The 21,012-nt window shown below is 43.3% G+C and overlaps 1 protein-coding gene across 1 annotated transcript in view; it reads left to right on the plus strand.

The window, feature by feature from the left end:
- LOC121866233 (ras-related GTP-binding protein A) overlaps window positions 1-14,081 on the plus strand; it is a gene marked incomplete at its 3' end in the record, with an annotated part of 51,327 nt that extends 37,246 nt beyond the window's left edge. Inside the window, 1 exon segment of the mRNA XM_042365849.1 lies at window positions 13,966-14,081. Within this exon segment, the coding sequence (XP_042221783.1) occupies window positions 13,966-14,081 (116 nt within the window).
- Window positions 14,082-21,012: the final 6,931 nt, after the last annotated feature.

The following is a 21,012-nucleotide window of genomic DNA, read 5'->3' on the forward strand; positions in this document are numbered from 1 at the left end:
AATCTAGTGTTTTCACCCAAACATTTCTCAGAGAGGGAGGAGCCAGCGAGCCGTGGGAAGGGGGGGGGGGTGGGAGTTGAGTCCATTATTTGAATGGACAGTAACCTGGCGACTGTATTTCTCTTCAATTTCAATTGTTTATTCCTTGATCGAGGAAGCGGGATCCTAGTGCTGTCACTAGGTACCCCTGTACAATAACACCAGAAGCATCTGGCAAGTGTGACAAGTATATACAGTATAAATATTATAAAAGGGCTTACTAAAGCCTTAGGAAGGAAGGGTATTCCTTTAACACATAATCAATAATAATATTAAAATGCAAAAAGAGCTATAAAACAATTAATACTGTACAGTACACCTGTAATGTACTGGCTGGCATCTCCACTCCTCCCTGCTCCCGCCTCCAGCATCACCACTCCTCCCCGCTCTATTCCTCCGCCTCTCCACATCGTCACTACTGTTGTATTACAATAATATTCTATCCTAATTCACTTGAATAAATACTACGATATTATATTTCTGAATATTTTCATTAAAATCCATCAAATCATTTTCCTTGTCATCGTCTTCAGCACCAAACAGCTCCTCCCAGTCTTCTCCTTGAACAGGGCTAGAGGGTATGTGTTTTTCGAATCGTTTTCAGTTGAAAAACTGTTACATCACATGTATATTTTACCTAAACTGTACCTGAATGAATATATTCTCAGAAATAAATAGTAGTTTTGCTGAAATGTGATGTATTTCAATGTAAAATAGGATAAAATACATAACGAAAACAAAAGACTTTACCTAACCTTTCGATGTTCAAGAGATGTTACTCGTTTTTTTAATAGTTTTTGGTTAAAATACTGTTATATTACAATGATATTCTATTCATACTGTGCTTGATATACTACATTCACGGAAATGTAATATTTTTGCTGAAATGACGTACGTATTACAGTGGAAAGTGGGATAAAATCGTGACGAAAACAATGACTTTCGCCTTCTTTCGTTCAAAAGATGTTACCGTAATCGCTTTTCGAATGGTTTACAGTTAAAAAACTGTTGCATCACAAGTGAATTAGGATAGAATATTATTGTAATACAACAGTTTTTTAACTGAAAACCATTTGAAAAGCGATAACGGTAACATCTTTTGAACGAAAGAAAGCGAAAGTCATTGCTTTCTCTCACTTTCCACTGTAATACATACGTCATTTCAGCAAAAATATTACATTTCCATATTCTCAGAAATAACTAGTAGTTTTGCTGAAACTAATGTCTTTCATTGTAAATTAGGATAAACTACATGAAAACAAAAGACTTTACCTAACCTTCCGATGTTCAAGATATGTTACTCGTTTTTTTAATAGTTTTCGGTTAAAATACTGTTATATTAGTGATATTCTATTCATACTGTGCTTGATATAATACATTCACAGAAATGTAATATTTTTGCAACTACAATGCTGATGTCAACACAAGCGTGGTTACAGCGAGACTGACTGAGTGAGCTATGCGTGTGTGTGTGAGGTAGCGGGAGCGGGCGGTGTGCAGTGTTCGGTGCCACGCGCAATTTGAATGTACTTCAATTACTTCAATGTACAGAATATTCCTCCGGCGGGACAATCCACGTATTTGCGAATCCGTGATTGCTAAACCCGCGTATGTGAAGGGCCGACTGTAATTTTATTTATTTTTTTATAATACATAGAGGGATTTAGTTATTATTCATATGAAAATATAATTTCGACGGATTTGAGCTGCCCGCCAACGTTCAGACGTGCACAATCGTGTAAACAGCGTCATTTCTCTTATGTACAGTCTCGTTCAAGATTCTTCGAACACTGCTGGAGACAGCTGCCAACTCAAGTCCTTTTGTTTGCTATAGTACACAGTAAAAATTATGAATGAATGTAAAAGTGATCAGCGATTGGTTACTTAGTTCCCCGTTGCTTAATTAATTGTTGGGCTTTGTTGTTTTGTGTTATATTATACTACGTACTATAGTAAACAAACGGCCTCGAATTGCCAGCTGTCTCCAGCAGTGTTCGAAGAATCTTGAACGAGACTACAAAAGATTCATTATTGTTTATTACTGAATGTCTTTTTGATTGAATTAATGTTTGTGTGCAAAATGAGCAATACAATTCATTAATAATACGTAGAATATTTAAACACACGAGGAGACGAGACGGCATTGTTTTCGATAATGGTTACCAAACCAGTGACTGATTGGTTCTGCATATAAAACTGAAGGAAATAAGACCCTGGTTGTAGCTGTAGTAAAATTAATGTAAAAAAATTAATATGGTTGTTTTAAGTAATGTTATTTAATGTTAATATATGTAACAATAGAAGTAGCTAACCATTAATGGTAAAGAAAAAAGTGAGATTGCGTATGTACGTGCGCACATGTGAAAACATATCGTCATTACTCTACATATGAATATGAAAGCAACATTTATTTACTATTTATATATATTTTAATTAATGTTTCTGAATTTAAAACAAAAATTCTACCCACCAGTGGTGGTAAAGTTGAAAACATAAGGACAGCCATTGTTGTTGTGTGTGTTTTTACGAGGATGACGAAGTTGCCAAGTCATCAGGTTCAACTCTAGCTGAAGCTGTAGAACATAAAAACTTTTTCTGTGTTGTTTTTAGTTTTTATTTAACTTTATATGTGTTATTTTCGTTGTTTTATTAGGATGTTGCTTTATTACAGGTAGTAATTCACCAAAAAAGTAGAGTAAATAAGGCAAAATTTAGCCAAACATCGAAAGCACCTGACTCAAGTTAATTTTTTCCATAGGGAGTTGTATTTAAATTTGAACGATTTGAATTTCGCGAGGTTTTTACAGTCTAAATGGGTGTCCAAATATGAGAGTCTACAGAAGATATGGCACAAAAGTTTTATATTATCTTTATCTTTATCTTTATATTATCTTTATTTTTAAGCCACATTAGAGTATTTTGAATGATTTTTCCACAACTTTAACAGCATTAATGCTCTACAAATGGTTGTGAAATGTGGCACAATGTGTGTTGTGTGTGCACTGTGCTGTATGTGACGTCACGGGACGCGACTGGAGTGTTGAATGAGACACACTTACACATTCCACACAAACACCCATGCTCTTCATGTGTCTTAGTTTATAGTTTTTATATTATATTATCTTTAACCCACATTAGAGTATTATAATGATTTTTCCACAACTTTAATAGCATTACTGTTGACTTTTAGTAGTTGTGGAAGCGCCAAAGTTATACAAGTCATATATGCTGCGAACGGACACGCCACTGTTGAGTTTTTTGAGAAGTTCAACCTTATCTTGTATAGACAACGTATAGTGTTTGCGCTTTACACCACGAGAAGGACTTCCTTTATTTAATGAAGACATGAATGGGGCTAAATAAGAGCAGTTTATAATAATAAATGAAGAAAAACACAGAGAAATAACTTGCCGCGAAAACAGTAGCGGCGGGTTGGCGAGGAGACTGGCGCGAAATTTGAAATTACGGTGGCCAAATTATGTCCGAACCAGCGGTGGAACCGGATTACTGATTGCCGGATATGAGGTGGTCTACCTGTAGAAACCATGTTAAATCATAAACCAACACTGGAATAATCACATATTAACTAAATATTAACGTAAAGCACGGATTTACAGTGTGAACACGGGAATAATCACATATTAACTAAATTAATTGCATGGAGCATGCACATGCTCCTCATTCAACTCATTGTTGTCGTCCAGATCTTCTACTGTGCTGCAACCAGCAGTGTGAGTGTAGCCATCCACACGGCGGGCCCCAGTTTTTAGGAATCTGGCAATGGCTTTGTCCGGATTGAAGTTGCCAACACTCTCTGTTTGCAACTGAACCACCATGAGATCCGTCAGATGGTCATCAGTGAGACGACTGCGCCAGTCTATCTTAATGAGTTTGACCTGGCTAAAACCACGTTCAGCATCAGCCGAACTAGCTGGAATGGAAAGCAGTGCCGGTAGGTCAACCAGATGGAGAAATGAGGCACACCTTTCTCCCTATGATTGGTTGATTTGTTGCCAAGACAGTCTTGAAACAAGTGATGTCTTACTCTTGTAAATGTAACTTTTGAGCACAGTCTATTCATCCTATACCAAAGTAGGATTCACCTCTGCCTCCATCAGTATTTTCTCAAAAGCCTGGGCCAACGCTTGCACAGCCCTATACCCGAAATCTTCGTTCCCACTGTACTCTGCAGGCCACAATTTGAAATTCAGAATCCATGCATTCTGGAGAATTGTACTGGCCATGTCAATAAATCTTTTGTTTAGACTGGAGATCAGTGATGTCAGCATATCACGTCTTGCAGTCTTGAAAGTGTTGCTTCTACCACTCAGCTTCTCTCCTTGGAACATGGTCATGTCACCTTCTATAATCCTTCTCAGGCTGGGTCCTGGCCAATCAAATATTTGTTAAGTACATCAACTGCAGTCTGAATTTCATTCACGATAGCAGGAATATTGGTTTGACCATGCTGGAACAGCTCTGAGAGGCCCCCAAGGCACCGCACCACATCCAGTAGGAGGTGAAGGTACCGGACTATGTCAGCACTGGTTAGAAGGAGCAGGTAGTTCTTAGCTTTTCTGGATGAATCCTTGTGGTATGCAGGATCATCAGGGTTCTGTATCTGCTGCATGTGGAGTACAATAGCCTTGTAACTTCAGTAGATGCTCCAATGCCTGCAGCATATGCGGAAGCCACCTTGTACCACCCACACGTGTTGGAACCAGAAATGGTACCTGACATATGTCATGAGCATGCTTCAACATGCTCCTGTTGAGAGAACTCTTCTCATAGAACAGGTATATGCCTAGTAGCAGTAAGTCAACCTTTTTAGCTAGTGGAACATCCTTTACTGCATCCTTGTAAGCGAGTTCAATGTTATGTGCAGTGCAATGGATGCCTTCCAACTCCGGTTTCTCTAGATCTCTTCTCAATCGAGCTACTAAACCATTTCTGCGCCGTCATAACGCTGGCCCCATCTGTACCAATGCCAACTAGCTTCTGCTTCCAAGTTTCGCCATAGCATGAATTCATCGTAGAGCAAACACATTTCTTGATAGATGCAGCATCACCTCTCTCAATATTTTTTACAGCAACAAAGTTTACCTGTATATTTCCTTTATATGCTCAGCTAGTGTACAGGATCTCCACTTCAGTAACAGATCTATCAGTAGTTCCATCGCAGATTAAAGACAAAACCTTGACACTGTTGTACTCTTGTTTAATTCAAAGCCGCTGTTCATCAGCAATGGCATGAATAAACAATGGGGAACTCTTCTCATTTATGTATGTATTACCTACATCAAGGCCCTTGGAATTGTCTAGTTCACAGAGTGCCAAATAATCAGTATATGGACGACATCGCTTTGCAACTGAATGCGCGTTTCTAAACAGTATGCTAAGGCGCTGTGCTTGCTTTTTGTTCAGTTACATAAGTGCTCTTTCTTCCTCCCCTTTACCTGCCCGCTCTTACCACTGTCATCGGCCCACTCGCCCATCGGGCGATCCCAGACCAGCAAAATAGTAAAATCTTGTCGCCCTTATGATATTTTGGTCGCCTCGGGCAACCGGGCGTATGTGAATTTCTACCCCTGCATTCCATCAGAAGGTTAGTACAGTAATATGAGATCACTAATCCCGCACCCTACCTCCACCTGACATTGAGTCAGGCCAGGTCAGGTCCCCCCCTCCCCCCCAAAAAAAATACTTTAACTTTCATCTTTATTCAAGACATTTTCAGAAATTCTCTCAATTTTCAATCTCAAAAAATTTGTTCCCAAAGCTGGATTTTTGTGTAAATTCCGGCTTTGGGAATGATTTCCGAGCAAATTTCAATTCCGGCTATCGGAGATTTCCGGGTTTGAGGGATTCCGGCTAACGGAGATATTACTGTACCTTGTTTAGGCAGACCGACAAGTTCAAGGGTTCGTGGCAACACCCACGATCCAAACACTGGCATCTCATTGACTACATCATTGTCAGAGAAAGAGATCATCGAGATGTCCTCATCACCCGTGCCAAGCAAGGCTCGGACCACTGGGACACCAATCATCGGCTCGTCAGAGCCAAGCTCTCACTTCACATCGCCCCAAAACGGCAAAGGCAACAAGCGTCCAGAAGAGGTTTTAACACTAAGTGTCTGGAGGATCCAGTGGTAGCACATGCTTTCAGAGAGCAGATCAAACATGGGCTGATAAACAACCCAACAGCCAACAACCCAAATCCCAGTGCCAAATGGAGTATTCTCGACACTCATGACAGAAACCTGCAGAGAGACCCTCACCCAGATCGAAAGAATACACCAGGACTGATTTGATGAAAAGACTGCTTTTACTGACTGGCAGAATAACCCTCAGTCTAGGATCATAGCTGATACCTTCCACAGGAAGAAAGCGGCAGCCCAGCGGGAACTTCGCAAACTAAAGAACGACTTGTTTAATCATAAAGCATGTGAAACGCAAAAACTTGTAGGTCAACACAATAGGCGTGAATTTTTCAATTCCACTAAAACCTTTTTTTGGGCCAATCACTCATGGCACAGCCCGCCCTCTGCTCATCCAACGGTAACTCCTTAATTAAAGACGAATAAGGCCTCCGTCAGTGCTGGAAAGAGCACTACCATTCACTGCTCAACTGAAACACCGATGTGGATGTCCTGACTACCCAGCAGGTCCCTCAGCATCCAGAGCTGACCCACCTCAGCTATCTTCCATCCCTGGATGAGGTAACTACTTCCATCAAACAGATGAAAAATAACAAAGCCTCAGGGCCTGATGGAATCCCAGCCGAGGTGTACAAAGCAGGAGGACCTCTGCTTACCAGCCATCTCCACTCTCTCCTGGAGAATACAGTCAACCCTCACTTTACGCGGTTAATGTAACCCACAGGGTACCGCGGAAAGTGAGAAACGCGTAAAGTGAATAACATAACATATGGGATTAAATGAAATAGAGACCAGTTGACCCCCAAACTCCACTTTTTCCAACACAATACCTATGTTCTAGTAAAAATAACATCTTAATTTTATGATGGTACATGCACACAATTAATACTTAAGAGAAATAGAGAAATACAGTCGCCAAGTTAATGTCCATTCAAATAATGGACATGACTCCCTCCCCCTCTTCTCACACTACACTGCTGGCTCTTCCCTCTGAGAAATTTTGGGGGGAAAACCAGGTATAGTAATAAATAATACCTCAAACTAAAGTTAGGATAATATAATTGACATTGCTGGATTCCTTGTAAGACCAGGAATATTTTGAATATAAATGTCATATATTTTTCACAAAAGATAACATATTTACTCAGATTAAACATTTTATCTAAAATTTGTATGTCTAATGCAAAATATATGATGTTTATATTCAAAATGATCACCAAATTGTAAGAATTCCAGCAATGTAAATTATATTCTGGCCGGGTAATTTGTATGAATTTTATGAGCTAAAACAAATATCTTCAGTTAATAAAAAAAAAATATTCTTCACGACACTATCTGTCAATCAAAGTACCCCACCTTGCCTCCCCCCTCTTCCAACCGCGCGGTCAGTCCCAACCCTCCCCCCCACCCCCCACCAATCCTCCCTTCAAGAGAAAGTTGGGTGAAAAAAATAAATTTTAACATTTTGTATTAAATAATACCTCAGATTAAAGTTAGGATAATATAATTGACATTGCTGGATTCCTTGTAAGACCAGGAATATTTTGAATATAAACGTCATATATTTTGCACAAAAGATAACATACTTACTCAGAGTGAACATTTTATCTAAAAATTTTATGTCTAATGCAAAATATATGATGTTTATATTCAAAATGATCATCAAATTGTAAGAATTCCAGCAATGTAAATTATATTCTGGCCGGGTAATTTGTATGAATTTTATGAGCTAAAATAAAAATCTTCAGTTAATAAAAAAAAAATATTCTTCACACGGTAACAGATGGTCGGTCGCCGGTCCCTCCCTCCCTCCCCCCCACCCCCCACCAACGTCCCTACTAGATAAATGTGTGGGAATACCAGACTGTTTACCTTTTTAGTAATAAATAATAAATCAGACTAAAGTTAGGATAATATAATTGACATTGCTGGATTCCTTGTAAGACCAGGAATATTTTGAATATAAATATCATATATTTTGCACAAAAGATAACATATTTACTCAAGAGTAAACATTATATCTAAAATTTGTATGTCTAATGCAAAATCTATGATGTTTATATTCAAAATGATCATCAAATTGTAAGAATTCCAGCAATGTAAATTATATTCTGGCCGGATAATTTGTATGAATTTTATGAGCTAATTAAAAAAATTATACTTCACCGTGTAAAGGGGTACACCCACCGCGGAATGTGAGCATCCTGGGTTCTGGCAGGGCACCGCGTAAACGTGGAAACGCGGAATGTGGGACTGCGTAAAGTGAGGGTTGACTGTATATGGGAAAAGGAGGAAATCCCCCAAACTCTTAAAGACGCCTCCATTGTCAATATCTATAAGCACAAAGGAGATTGATCAGACTGTGGCAACTACCGTGGGATCTCGCTGCTCTCCATAGCTGGCAAGATTATTGCCCGAGTCCTCCTAAACAGACTACTACCTGAGGCGGAAAAATTCCTCACAGAATCTCAATGTGACCTTAGACCATCATGTAGCACCTTTGACATGAACTTTGCTGCCCGCCAGATACAGGAAAAGTGCAGAGAACAGCGTCATGACCTGTACATGGCATTTATCGACCTACCAAAGGCTTTCTACTTGGTCAACAGGGAAGCCCTCAGGGCAGACCCTCAGCCGGTTTGGCTACCCACCAAAATTCATCGCCATTGTGAGGCAAGTCCACGACATCATGAACGGCAGTGTCCTGCACAATGGCACCCAGCCTGAGTTCTTCCCCATCCAAACTGGCGCCAACTCTCTCTTCCTTTTTCTTGGCTGCCTACCTTACTCGTGCCAGCACCAACTTAGCCGGTAGGGTGGACATAGAGTACTGGATGAAGGATCTTTTGAACATAAGACGACTCCAGGCAGGAACAAAGGTGTCGGCAGCTTCCATTACTGAACTTCCGTATGCAGACAACCTCACCCTTGTCGCTCACACTGAACTCAACCTACAGGAGATCCTGAACACCTATGCACTCTTCGACCTTGAGGTGAATGTACTTAAAACTCAGATTCTCTTTCAACCTGCCCCTGGTTCAGACACACCTCCACCATCCATCCAGCTTAACGGTACTACCCTCTCTAATGTTACCCACTTTCAGTATCTCAGCTCCCACCTGTCTACCACCGCAGACATCGACAAAGAGAGTCAACATCGGATCAGTTGTGAATCTCAAGCCTTTGGCAGACTCCGTACCCGTGTCTTCAACTGTAGGGAGCTGAAATTATCTACAGAGCTGCACGTATATCGAGCAGTGGTCCTCCCCACCCTGCTATATGGCAGTGAGACGTGGGTCACATACAGGAGGCACCTTAAGGCACTTGAAAACTTTCACCGACGTGGTCTACGTTCCATCCTCCAAGTCTGCTGGGAAGACAAGAGAACAAATGCCAGTATTCTCGCTGACACCAACTGTAGGAGCATCGAGGCTACCATTATCCATCAACAACTATGCTGGACTGGCCATGTTTCCCGCATGGATGACAGTAGACTGCCAAAGCAGCTACTTCACAGTCACCTAACGAATGGTAGACATGACGCCGGCGGGCAATTGAAAAGGTATAATAAGGATAGTCTTAAAACAAACCTGAAAAGTGCCAAAGCGGCCAACCTCACCTGGTAGTCGATTACTCCACATCGTAACGCTTGGAGGAGCACCACTCTTGAAGGTGTCAATACTTTCGAGTTAGCCCGACTGCAAACCGAGGCAGACAAGTGCCAATGCCGGAAAAATGCTGCCACCGCCCCTCCCGCACTAGAGCAGCTCTCCACATGTGCAACGAATGTGGACGACTCTGCTGGTCCCGTATCGGCCTCTTTAGTCACCTCAAAACTCACCAATTTAGGTGACAAACTTATTAACTCATATCATTGTATCATAGCTGGATGATCGTCATACTCGATTCCGAGTGACAGCAAAGTACAGTGGTCCCTCGGCTTACGAACACAGTTCGTTCCAGAAGGTCGTTCGTCAACCAAAAATTTTGATAACCGAATCCATTGTTTCAATGGGATATTGGGTAATTGGTTCCAGCTCACCGAAAAGTACATACAAAGTAAAAAAAATGCATTAAGGTTCCTGGTTGATGATGAGAATGGGAATTAGAAGTGGGGGTGGAGGAGAAGGGAGAAGAGAAGGAAGTGGGGATAGAGGAGAAATCACCTTTCAGGGGACCCATGCTTGATGCAGTCATTTCACCAATAAAATTTTAAGTTCACTAGGTGTAATTCAAGATTATTTTATTTAAATCAACACTGCTCTGCACTGTATATTATCAATATGTTAAATAAATTTCAGAATGACCAATAATTTCAATGAAAAATGCAAAAATATTCAAGACACCAACAAAATTGATATTCACTCCACTGTTTTCAAAGCCCAACTGACTCCTTGTGGCTGAGCCAAGCTGCTCATGGGCATACAAAAAACTAGTTTCCTGTACTGCATATATTATCAATATGTTAAATAAATGTTAAAATGACTAATATTTTTAATATAAAAAATGCCAAAATATTAAAGAGCACAACTTTCTTGATATGTACTCCACCGGAGACGAATGTAAACATAGAACAGATTACTGCTAGACCCCGACTTACGACTACATGGACTTACGTCCATTGGTACTTACGACTTGCTGTGACCGTACATCCGTCGGGACATATGACTGCGACCGTCGTGACCAAAAATATTTTCAAATGACGCGCGCATTTTCTATACCGAAACGTTTCCGTCCCGGGCGAGAGGGTGGCGCGTCTCAGGTCGCCTCGTGGGTACACTCACTCAGTGGAGCGCTTTGTTTGTGTTTGGCTATCGTATCCTATACTGATCGCGCTGTGAACTTTCGTTATTATCGTATTTAATTGACTTTATAATCACTGGAAAGCATAAAAGTGAGAGTGCTGGTGGTGTTCCAAGGAAAAGGAGACAGGCAATTACTTTTGAGATGAAAATGAAGATAATAATACAGCATGAGAATGGAAAAACAGTAGCAACAATCTCACGTGACCTGGGTTTCTCACACTCGACTATATCCACTATTCTGAAGGACAAGGAACGTATTCGTGAAGTAGTGAAAGGAACAACACTTATAAAGGGAACTATAATATCAAAGAGAAGACAAGGTCCTATTCACGATATGGAAAAATTATTGGTGATATGGATAGAAGACCAGATACAGAAGCGTGTACCCTTAAGCGTTCTAACCATACAGGCTAAAGCAAGAAGCCTATTCCAAAGCTTGAACGAGCAGGCAGGAGATAAATGTGATCAAACCTTTACAGGAAGTCATGGGTGGTTTGATAGATTTAAAAAACGCTACAGTCTACACAATGTTAAGGTGAGTGGAGAAGCAGCTAGTGCTGATGTTGGTGCTGCCGAAGCTTTTAAGAAGGAGTTAGATGATGTGATTGTGGAAGGGGATTATTTGCCTGAGCAAATATTCAATGTGGATGAGACTGGATTATTGTGGAAGTGCATGCCTGAGCGGACATACATCCACAAAGAGGCGAAAACAATGCCCGCATTCAAGGCATTCAAGGACAGAATTTCACTTCTGTTGGGGGGGAATGTTGCTGGTTTCAAGCTAAAGCCCTTCATGATCTATCATTCAGAGAACCCCAGGGCTTTTAAACATGTCAGCAAGCACACGCTGCCAGTGTTTTATCGCAGTAACGAGAAAGCCTGGATGACCCTAGTACTGTTTGAGGATTGGTTCATGACTTATTTCATTCCACTAGCCAAGGAGTATTGTCTGCAACAACAGATTCCATTCAAGATTTTACTGATTTTGGATAATGCTCCGGGACACCCACCACACCTGGACGACATGCACCCTGATGTTAAGGTAGTGTACATTCCACCTAACACTACCTCTATCATCCAACCCATGGATCAAGGCGCTATTGCTGCCTTTAAAGCCTATTATTTACGCACGACCTTCGCTCAGGCTGTTGCTGCTACTGAAGGTGAGAAAACGCTCAGACAGTTTTGGAAGGAGTACAACATTTTGTCATGTATAAAGAACATTAGTGCAGCATGGGATCAGGTTACATAACATTGCATGAATGGAATATGGAAGAAAATCCTGAAAAGATATGTGAACAGTTTCAAGGGATTTAATGAAAATGAAGTTATTTCGAATATTAGTAACAAGATAGTGGAGTTAGGTAAACAGCTGGAGTTAGAAATTGATAATGAAGATGTTGGACAGTTGGTTGAAAGTGTAGCAGAAGAGCTCAGTAACGAGGATCTTATTAAACTTGATGCACAGAAAATTGCAGAGGAAGACGAGAGACAAAAGGTAGAAGAAGAACCTGCACCCCCCAAAAAGTTTTCAGTGAAACATATGGCAGAGACATTTGCTACAATTAATAAAGGAATGCAAATGTTTGATGCCATGGATCAAAATTATGAGCGTTATGCCAAAGTTGACAGAATGGTCCAAGATTGCTTGCTACAGAGAAATTTATAATGAAAAAGAAAAAAAAATTTGCAGGCTAAATTGGACATCAATTTTAAGAAGTCCCCCAGTGCTGTCTCCTCATGCCCCACCAGTGCTGCCTCTTCACTCCCTCAAGATGAACCAATACCTTCAACCAGCAAGTTTCCACAGCACATAAACCTGTCTGAAGAAAGCGACATTGATGACCCACCTAGCCCTGTCTCCTCTTCTGCTTCTTTCAAATAATATAGTCTCCATGTATCCTGTAAATAGAAAATTATGGGGGCCCTGTGTGCGTTCAGCTGACTACATTTAAGGTAAGGGCTCAGTCACACTGTATCCAGTCCTCATTATTTATTACTTTTACTGTACTGTATCCATTCCTCATTATTTATTACGTTTAGTGTACTGTATTTCATTGTAGATTTTTAAATTTTTTTTTTTAAATTTGAATTTTTATTTTTTTTTAATTTTTTTGAAATTTTTTTTTTATCTATGTCGAACTTACGACCATGTCGGACTTGCGACCTGGATTTGGGTCCCTAACCCCGTCGTAAGTCGGGGTCTAGCTGTACTGAATTGGCAGACTAGCCCATCAGCTGATCAACTGATGCTCACAACAAAACGTGATGTTCGTAAAGGATTTCGTTATCAAATTTTTGTTCGTTAATCGAATTGAAGTTTCTTATGGAAGGTAATTCGTTAACCGAACCATTCGTTAACCGAGGGACCACTGTAGTAGTTGTAGTAGTAGACACACACACACAAAACACATAAAAATAAATAATAATGGGAAAATCCTCTAACAAATAATCAGAAAAAAATTATTAAAAAAAAATGTGTGAGTCTACCCTCAAGTCCACTCCGTGCTTTATTAATAACAAAGCACGGAGTGGACTTGAGAGTAGACTTAACATTTTTAATAAATGTTTCTGATTATTTGTTAGAGGATTTTCCCATTATTATTTATTTGCGTTTGTTTTGTGTGTGTTTCTACACATACACACACTAACACATACAGGGTATATACACTACAGGTAAAGGAAATTATTGTCTGTAGGACGAATGGCTCCCTGTCCCGGCCACGAGAATGCCAACAACTTTAAAACTACCCTTAGACATTTTTGGGTACTTCCAGGGTGTCATCCACGAATAATTGAGGCCCGTGAAATCAAAATCCGTGAATTATCCAGGCGTACTGTAATTGCTTCTAACATAAGTAACTCTTGACCATAACTTTTACTGGTAATATTACTTCTCTTTGTCAATTTTTTATTTATTTCACTTTGGATATTAGTAATCTATTATATTTTGTCTTGCAGCAAGTTAGCAGCACACTTCCAAAGCATGGAAGTGCGTAACTCCAACTTTGCCGCCTTCATTGATATCTTCACCTCCAATACATACTGTATGGTCATAATGTCTGATGCTTCAATACGTAAGTTATCTTCACTGTATTTCCTTTGAAGTTTAAGTTGGTGATGTTTTACTGTACACTCATAACCCTTGACAGAGATTGAGTTCATCGATTGTGTTGAGTTAAGGTAAGCTCAGAGTTTGTCACTGTGTCACATCAAGAGCCCTGGCTTACTTAACTGTACACAAGTATGTAGGAGTGGAAAGGATGTTTGTTTTTAAAGTTTTCAATAAATATTTGAGAAAGAATATACAATCAGTTCCTGCTGGTTGAATGAACTTTGTGTTTTAGACTTAGAGGATGAAGATTCAATTAATGAACTTATATTCAGTTTAAGAAGCAAAATTATGAGCGGAAGACTTTGCTCATCCTCATTAAGGCACTTGTTAGTTGTCAGTTATTCTCTTCATTCACACTTGGTCCTTTTATTATTAATTCACTCAACTCTTTGAGGAAGGTGCTTGCAAATTCCAGTCATAACTGCTGGCTGGGGAAATATAAAATTTGACGAAAAAACATCATAAAAATGTTTGAATCTTATTATCTTATAGAAAAGGAAATATTGATTGCATGTAGGGGAGAAAAGAGTGTATCTTACATTATAGTTGAGATATTAAAGTTATGCTTCAAAAACAATATTAAACAAAACTGTTTTTAACAATAAATGCTGTTTACTTACAATGGAGATAAGTTATGAGGCACTTCCAATAACATGAACTAATATTCCATCTTGGTGGGATGTTTTTCAAGGCAGAGGATCACATTACAGTCCAGGCAGTAGTAGTAGTATGTATCCTGGTATTTCTGAGGTCATAACTTTGTGTACTGACAAAAGTGGCAAGCTATTCTGGGCCTCTTAGACATTTCATAAATTGGAAGGTTGCACAAGAAGTGCTCACTTCTGCCAGCAGGTATAGAACCTGTGAAGTCAAAGTTCCCCAACAGCTGCCTCACCACACTGCAGTTGAAATCTGGTAGTGATAGTTTCTTGCAGATCGTTCTAGGTGCAGTTTGCAGGCGTTGTAGAGTGTGACATCCATCAGGTACATGTCACTTGGTGATTGCATGTTGATGCTGTAGTAGGTGACAGCAATTGGTTTCTTGATCTCCATCGTCGGCCTGAGGTCGACTTTGCAAGAGTTGATGCTATTTCCTCCATGTACTGCTGACAACATGTGCACATCATGTTTGATATGCCATTTTAATAGCCAGGGTGCAATTGACATGAATGGCTTTACACATGCCACAAAGCACATACTGTAGGCTTGGAATATGTTTCCTGTTGGCACACATTATGTCAACAGGAGCCTGTATCATGGTTGAACAGGTACTTGGAGAGGGAGGGAGAGGTGTACTAATTGTCTGTGTATGGTATGTGACTGTGGTCAAGGTATGACTCCATGAATTCCTTGTCCACAGCACCAGTAATGCCAAGTGTGTTGTTTTGAACAATGTGTGTGTGTGTCCCTACCATTAAATACAATCATTTTCAATATTGTTGTTTACCAGTTTCGCAGTCACACTGTACAAAGATCTTGAACCCAAACCTGTGCCTCTTATAAAGGATGTATGGCCGGAATGATGGGCAACTGCGGAAACGCTTTAAAATGGAGCAGTCAGTCAGCATGAAAAATACTCATTGACATCAGCAGTATGAATAATCATAGACGTCTGGATCCTCAGTTTATGAATCATTCTGCAGCAATGTCATAAATTTCTCAATTCACTATTTTCCCACATTTTATACATTGATACTAATTAAGTTATTGTATACCATATACAAGAAATATGTTCTTAGACAATCTCCGGTCAGTGGTAATACTGTATGAGGTTACCATATCACCTGCCTCATGTCATGCAGGTTGGTTTGGGACAAATTTTTGCTCGACTGTACATACATTTAACCCACAAACTTCTGTGTTTGCGCTAATCACTGCTAGGTATTTAACTACAATGTTAAAGATTACCCGAGCAAAATCATGTTTACTGTAATTATGTCTTTACATAAGTGTGCCTGAACCTGCAGCATCTGTATGTGATGAGAAGTGGTAGTGTTAGTGAGTGTGAGAGATTTATTTTTTTTTTAATTTACCTCATGTTTTATTTGCACTACTACAACAGTACAGTAGATCAAATAAAACATTACTCAAATGTAAAGTATTAAAGAATACCTAAGCATAACAATGTTTACTGTAAAAATGTCTTACTGCTGAAACAGCGGCCATTATCAGTGGAATTTAATTGTAGGGATGAGGGCCATTAATCTGTGAAGGTTTCTTGTTCATTTGCATCCCATTTCTGTACATATAGGGATGGAAGAGTAGGAAATCCATAGCTGCCAATTAAAATTTATGCAAGAGATGAGAGACAGTGAAGTTGGTGGGTGGCAGTGGTCATGTTTCATCAGGGGGGGGGGGTGAAGTGGGAGCCTGTCATGTGCACTGATGTTGTGTGTACCAACACTGCCAGGACAACCACAAGCAGCATAAATTTAGAGCTCTTGGGACTAAAGACTGGAGACAGATTCCATTGTCACACCAGTGTTAAATTAGGTTGTGGGGTTGGCATTCTATGGACTGAAGAGTGTCTCAGCTTACAACATGAGTTTTAAGGTCAAATTTTTGGGGCTGGAATGCATCTCTGCTCATTTTATGGGATGCTATGGAGAAAAGGATCCTGTTTAGTGAGAATTTCCCCAATGAACGCTTTTTCAAGAATACACGTCACTTGTGAAGTGGAACTTTGTTGTACAGTCCTTTTCACTCGTACGTTCACAGGGGCTCATCAGGTTTTGTGTAGTGTGACAGCCCTAAGTTTGTTTACATTCGACAGAAGGAAACTCAGAATAGTTAACATACTATGAAATAAAATTAAAACAATAATAAAGCAAATATTTCAAAGATACTGTAATGATTTGTGGAATGTTTATATGACAAGCCCCTGTAAATGCACTAGTAAAGAGGACTGTACAGGTGTTAAATAACATTATCAGAATAAGCTGATTGATATACAGTCATGCGCCGGTTAACGTCCAACCGAACAACGTCATCCCTTGGTTATTGCGATTTTCGTCATCACGCCTCCATCAAAATCTGCACACTTGCCGTTATAGCGCATTTTTCAGGCCGAGAATTTGGTTATCAAGCATTGGCCTACATCTATTGAGGATAAAATCTTTCACCTACAAATTGACAATAACACATTTGCTGTAATCAAACATATCTAGTTGCCTCAACAATTGCAACCCTAGTTGCAATTGGGGTTGCAATTTCAAATTCTGTGTCATTACTAAGGAATAACGAAGTCTCTGATACATTCAAAGATTGAGAGAAAACAAAGGACTCCGGCGTCTTGAAGCGAGAGAAAACGGACTCGTATGATGGGGGACTCAAATAAAGAAAGACATAGCTACATGTTTTGTGGACTACAGTATTGAACGTACCCTTTTCATCACTTTGTAATAAACCTAGCCATGCCTATGTGTGTCTATGATATTTATCATAACATTATATATATATTTAGCGGGTCTAAATGGTCGTAAAATTGGAAACTTAGGGTTGGGTCTTGGGTGCCTGGAACCAATTAGAATAAATCCCATAGGTTCTGTACTTTCATTATCGCGTTTTTCATTATCATGCGCTCGGCGGGGTCCCAATTGGGCGTGATAACCAAAGCATGACTGTACTGTACTGTATATGCTTGTGACACTTGCCAGTTGCTTCTGGTGTCATGATACAGGGGTACTTAGTGATAGCACTAGGTTCCTGCTTCCTCTATCAAGGAATAAACAATTGAAATTGAAATTGAAAAAAAAAAACTTCAAATAATGGGACGTAGCGAACGTAAGTGGCCCAAGAGCGGGCGCAGTCACGTTTGCATCACACTTCCTTCACACCAACACCTCCCTCACCCCACCACCAAGACCTCCCTCACACCACCACCAAGACCTCCCTCACACCACCACTAACACCTCCCTCACACCAACACCCACACCAACACCCAAGACCTCCCTCACCCCACCACCAAGACCTCCCTCACACCACCACTAACACCTCCCTCACACCACCATCAACACCTCCTTCACACCAACACCTCCCTCCACACCAACACCTCCTCCCCCACCAACACCTCCCTACCCCCCAACACCTCCTCTACCACCAACACCTCCCTCCACCACCACCACCAACACCTCCCTCACACCACCCTGCCCTCCCTCCACAACACCACCAACACCCCCCTCCTCCACACCCACCCTGCACCTCCCTCCCCACAACACCACCAAGACCTCCCTCACACCACCACCAACACCTCCCCTCACACACCACCACCAACACCTCCCTCCACACCACCACCAGTCCTCCCTCACACCACCACCAACACCTCCCTCCACACCACCAACCTCCCTCACACACCCTGCTTTATCCCTCACCACCACCAACCTCCCTCACCCCAACACCTCCCTCCACACCACCACCAACACCTCCTCCACCCCCACCCTCCCTCACACCACCACCAACACCTCCCTCCACCACCAACACCTCCCTCACCCACCACCAACACCTCCCTCACCACCAACCTCCTCACACCACCACATAACACCTCCCTCCACCACCAAGACCTCCCTCACCCCACCACTACCTCCTCACCCCACCAAACCTCCCCTCACCCACCACCAACACCTCCCTCACCCACCACAAACACCTCCCTCACCCCACCACCAACACCTCCCTCACACCACCACCAACACCTCCCTCACACCACCACCAACACCTCCCTCCCACAACACCACCAGACCTCCCTCCCACCACCACCAACACCTCCTCACACCACCACCAAGACCTCCTCACCCCACCACACAACACCTCCCTCCACCCGCCTCCCCTCACCCCCACCAACACCTCCCTCACCCCCCACAGACCTCCCTCACACCACCACCAAGACCTCCCCTCACACCAACACCTCCCTCCCACACCTCCCACAAGACCCTCCTCCCACCACAAGACCTCCCCTCACCCCCCAGCCCTTCCCTCACCCCACCACAAGCACCTCCCTCACCCCTACAAGACCTCCTCCACCACCACCAAGACCTCCCTCCCACCAACACCTCCCTCACAACCACCAAGACCTCCCTCACCACCACCAAGACCTCCCTCACCCCACCAGCCTCCACCCCACCAACACCTCCCTCACCCCACCACCAATACCTCCCTCACCCCTACAAACCTCCCTCACCCCACCACAGCCTCCTCACACCACCAGGACCTCCCTCCACCACCACGCCTCCCTCACAACACCCAAGACCTCCCTCACCCCACCACCAACACCTCCCTCCCACTGCCCCCTCCCTCCCCACCCCACCACCCTCCTCCTCACCCCACCCCAACACCTCCTCTCCCCCCCTCCCTCACCACCAACACCTCCCTCACACCACCACCAACACCTCCCCTCACACCACAAGACCTCCCTCACCCCCTACCACCTCCTCCCCACCACCAAGCTTCCTCCCTCACCACCAACACCTCCCTCCACCACCAACACCCCCTCCCTCACACCACCACCAACACCTCCCCTCCACCCCCACAACCTCCCTCCCCAACCACAACACCTCCCTCACTACCACCAACACCTCCTCCACACCACCACCAACACCTCCCTCACACCACCACCAACACCTCCCTCCACACCACCACCAACACCTCCTCACACCTACCAACTCCCCTCACACCACCACCAACACCTCCTCACCCCACCAACAACACCTCCCTCACCCCCCCCCACCACCAACACCTCCCTCCACCACCACCAACACCTCCCTCCCCACCACCCAACCTCCCTCCACCCCACCACCAACACCTCCCTCACACCACCACCAACACCTCCCTCACACACCACCAACACCTCCCTCCACCACCTCCCCCCTCACCACCTTCACCTCCTCCACACACAACACCTCCCTCCCACACCACCACCAACACCTCCCTCACCCAACACCACCAACACCTCCCTCACTTCCCAACACCTCCCTCCCACACCACCACCAGCACCTCCCTCACACCACCACCAACACCTCCCTCACACCACCACCAACACCTCCCCTCCCCACCACCACCACACCTCCCTCACATACCACCAACCTCCCCTCACCCCACCACCAACACCCTCCCTCCACACCACCACCAACACCTCCCTCACCCCACCACCAACACCTCCCTCACACCACCACCAACACCTCCCTCACCCCACCACCAACACCTCCCTCACACCACCACCAACACCTCCCCTCACCACCACCAGCTACCTCCTCACCACCTGCAAACACCTCCCTCACACACCACCCACCCCACCTCCCTCTCCCCACCACCAACACCTCCCTCTTCCCCACCTCCCTCACCCCCAACACCTCCCCTCCACACCACCACCAACACCTCCCTCCCCAGCACCCTCCTCCCCTCACAACTCACCAACACCTCCTCACACCACCACCAACCTCCCTCACCTTCACCTTGCCTCCCTCACACCACCAACACCTCCCTCCACCCCACCATAACACCTCCTCACACCACCACCAACACCTCCTCACACCACCACCAACACCTCCCTCACCCCCACCACCAACACCTCCCCTCCCACCACCACCACACCTCCCCTCCCACACCACCACCAACACCTCCCTCACCCAACACCACCACACCTCCCTCACCACCACCAACACCTCCCTCACCACCACCCTCACCTCCTCACCCCACCACCAACACCTCCCTCACCCCACCACCAACACCTCCCTCCACCACCAACACCTCCCCTCACCACCACCAACACCTCCCTCACACCTACCAACACCTCCCCTCACCCCCCACAAACACCTCCTCTTCCCAACACACCTCCCACACCACCACCAACACCTCCCCTCACACCACCACCAAGACCTCCCTCACACCACCACCAACACCTC

The sequence above is a fragment of the Homarus americanus genome, unplaced genomic scaffold, assembly GCF_018991925.1.
Source record: "Homarus americanus isolate GMGI-L3 unplaced genomic scaffold, GMGI_Hamer_2.0 scaffold32583, whole genome shotgun sequence".
NCBI classification, from domain to species: domain Eukaryota; kingdom Metazoa; phylum Arthropoda; class Malacostraca; order Decapoda; family Nephropidae; genus Homarus; species Homarus americanus.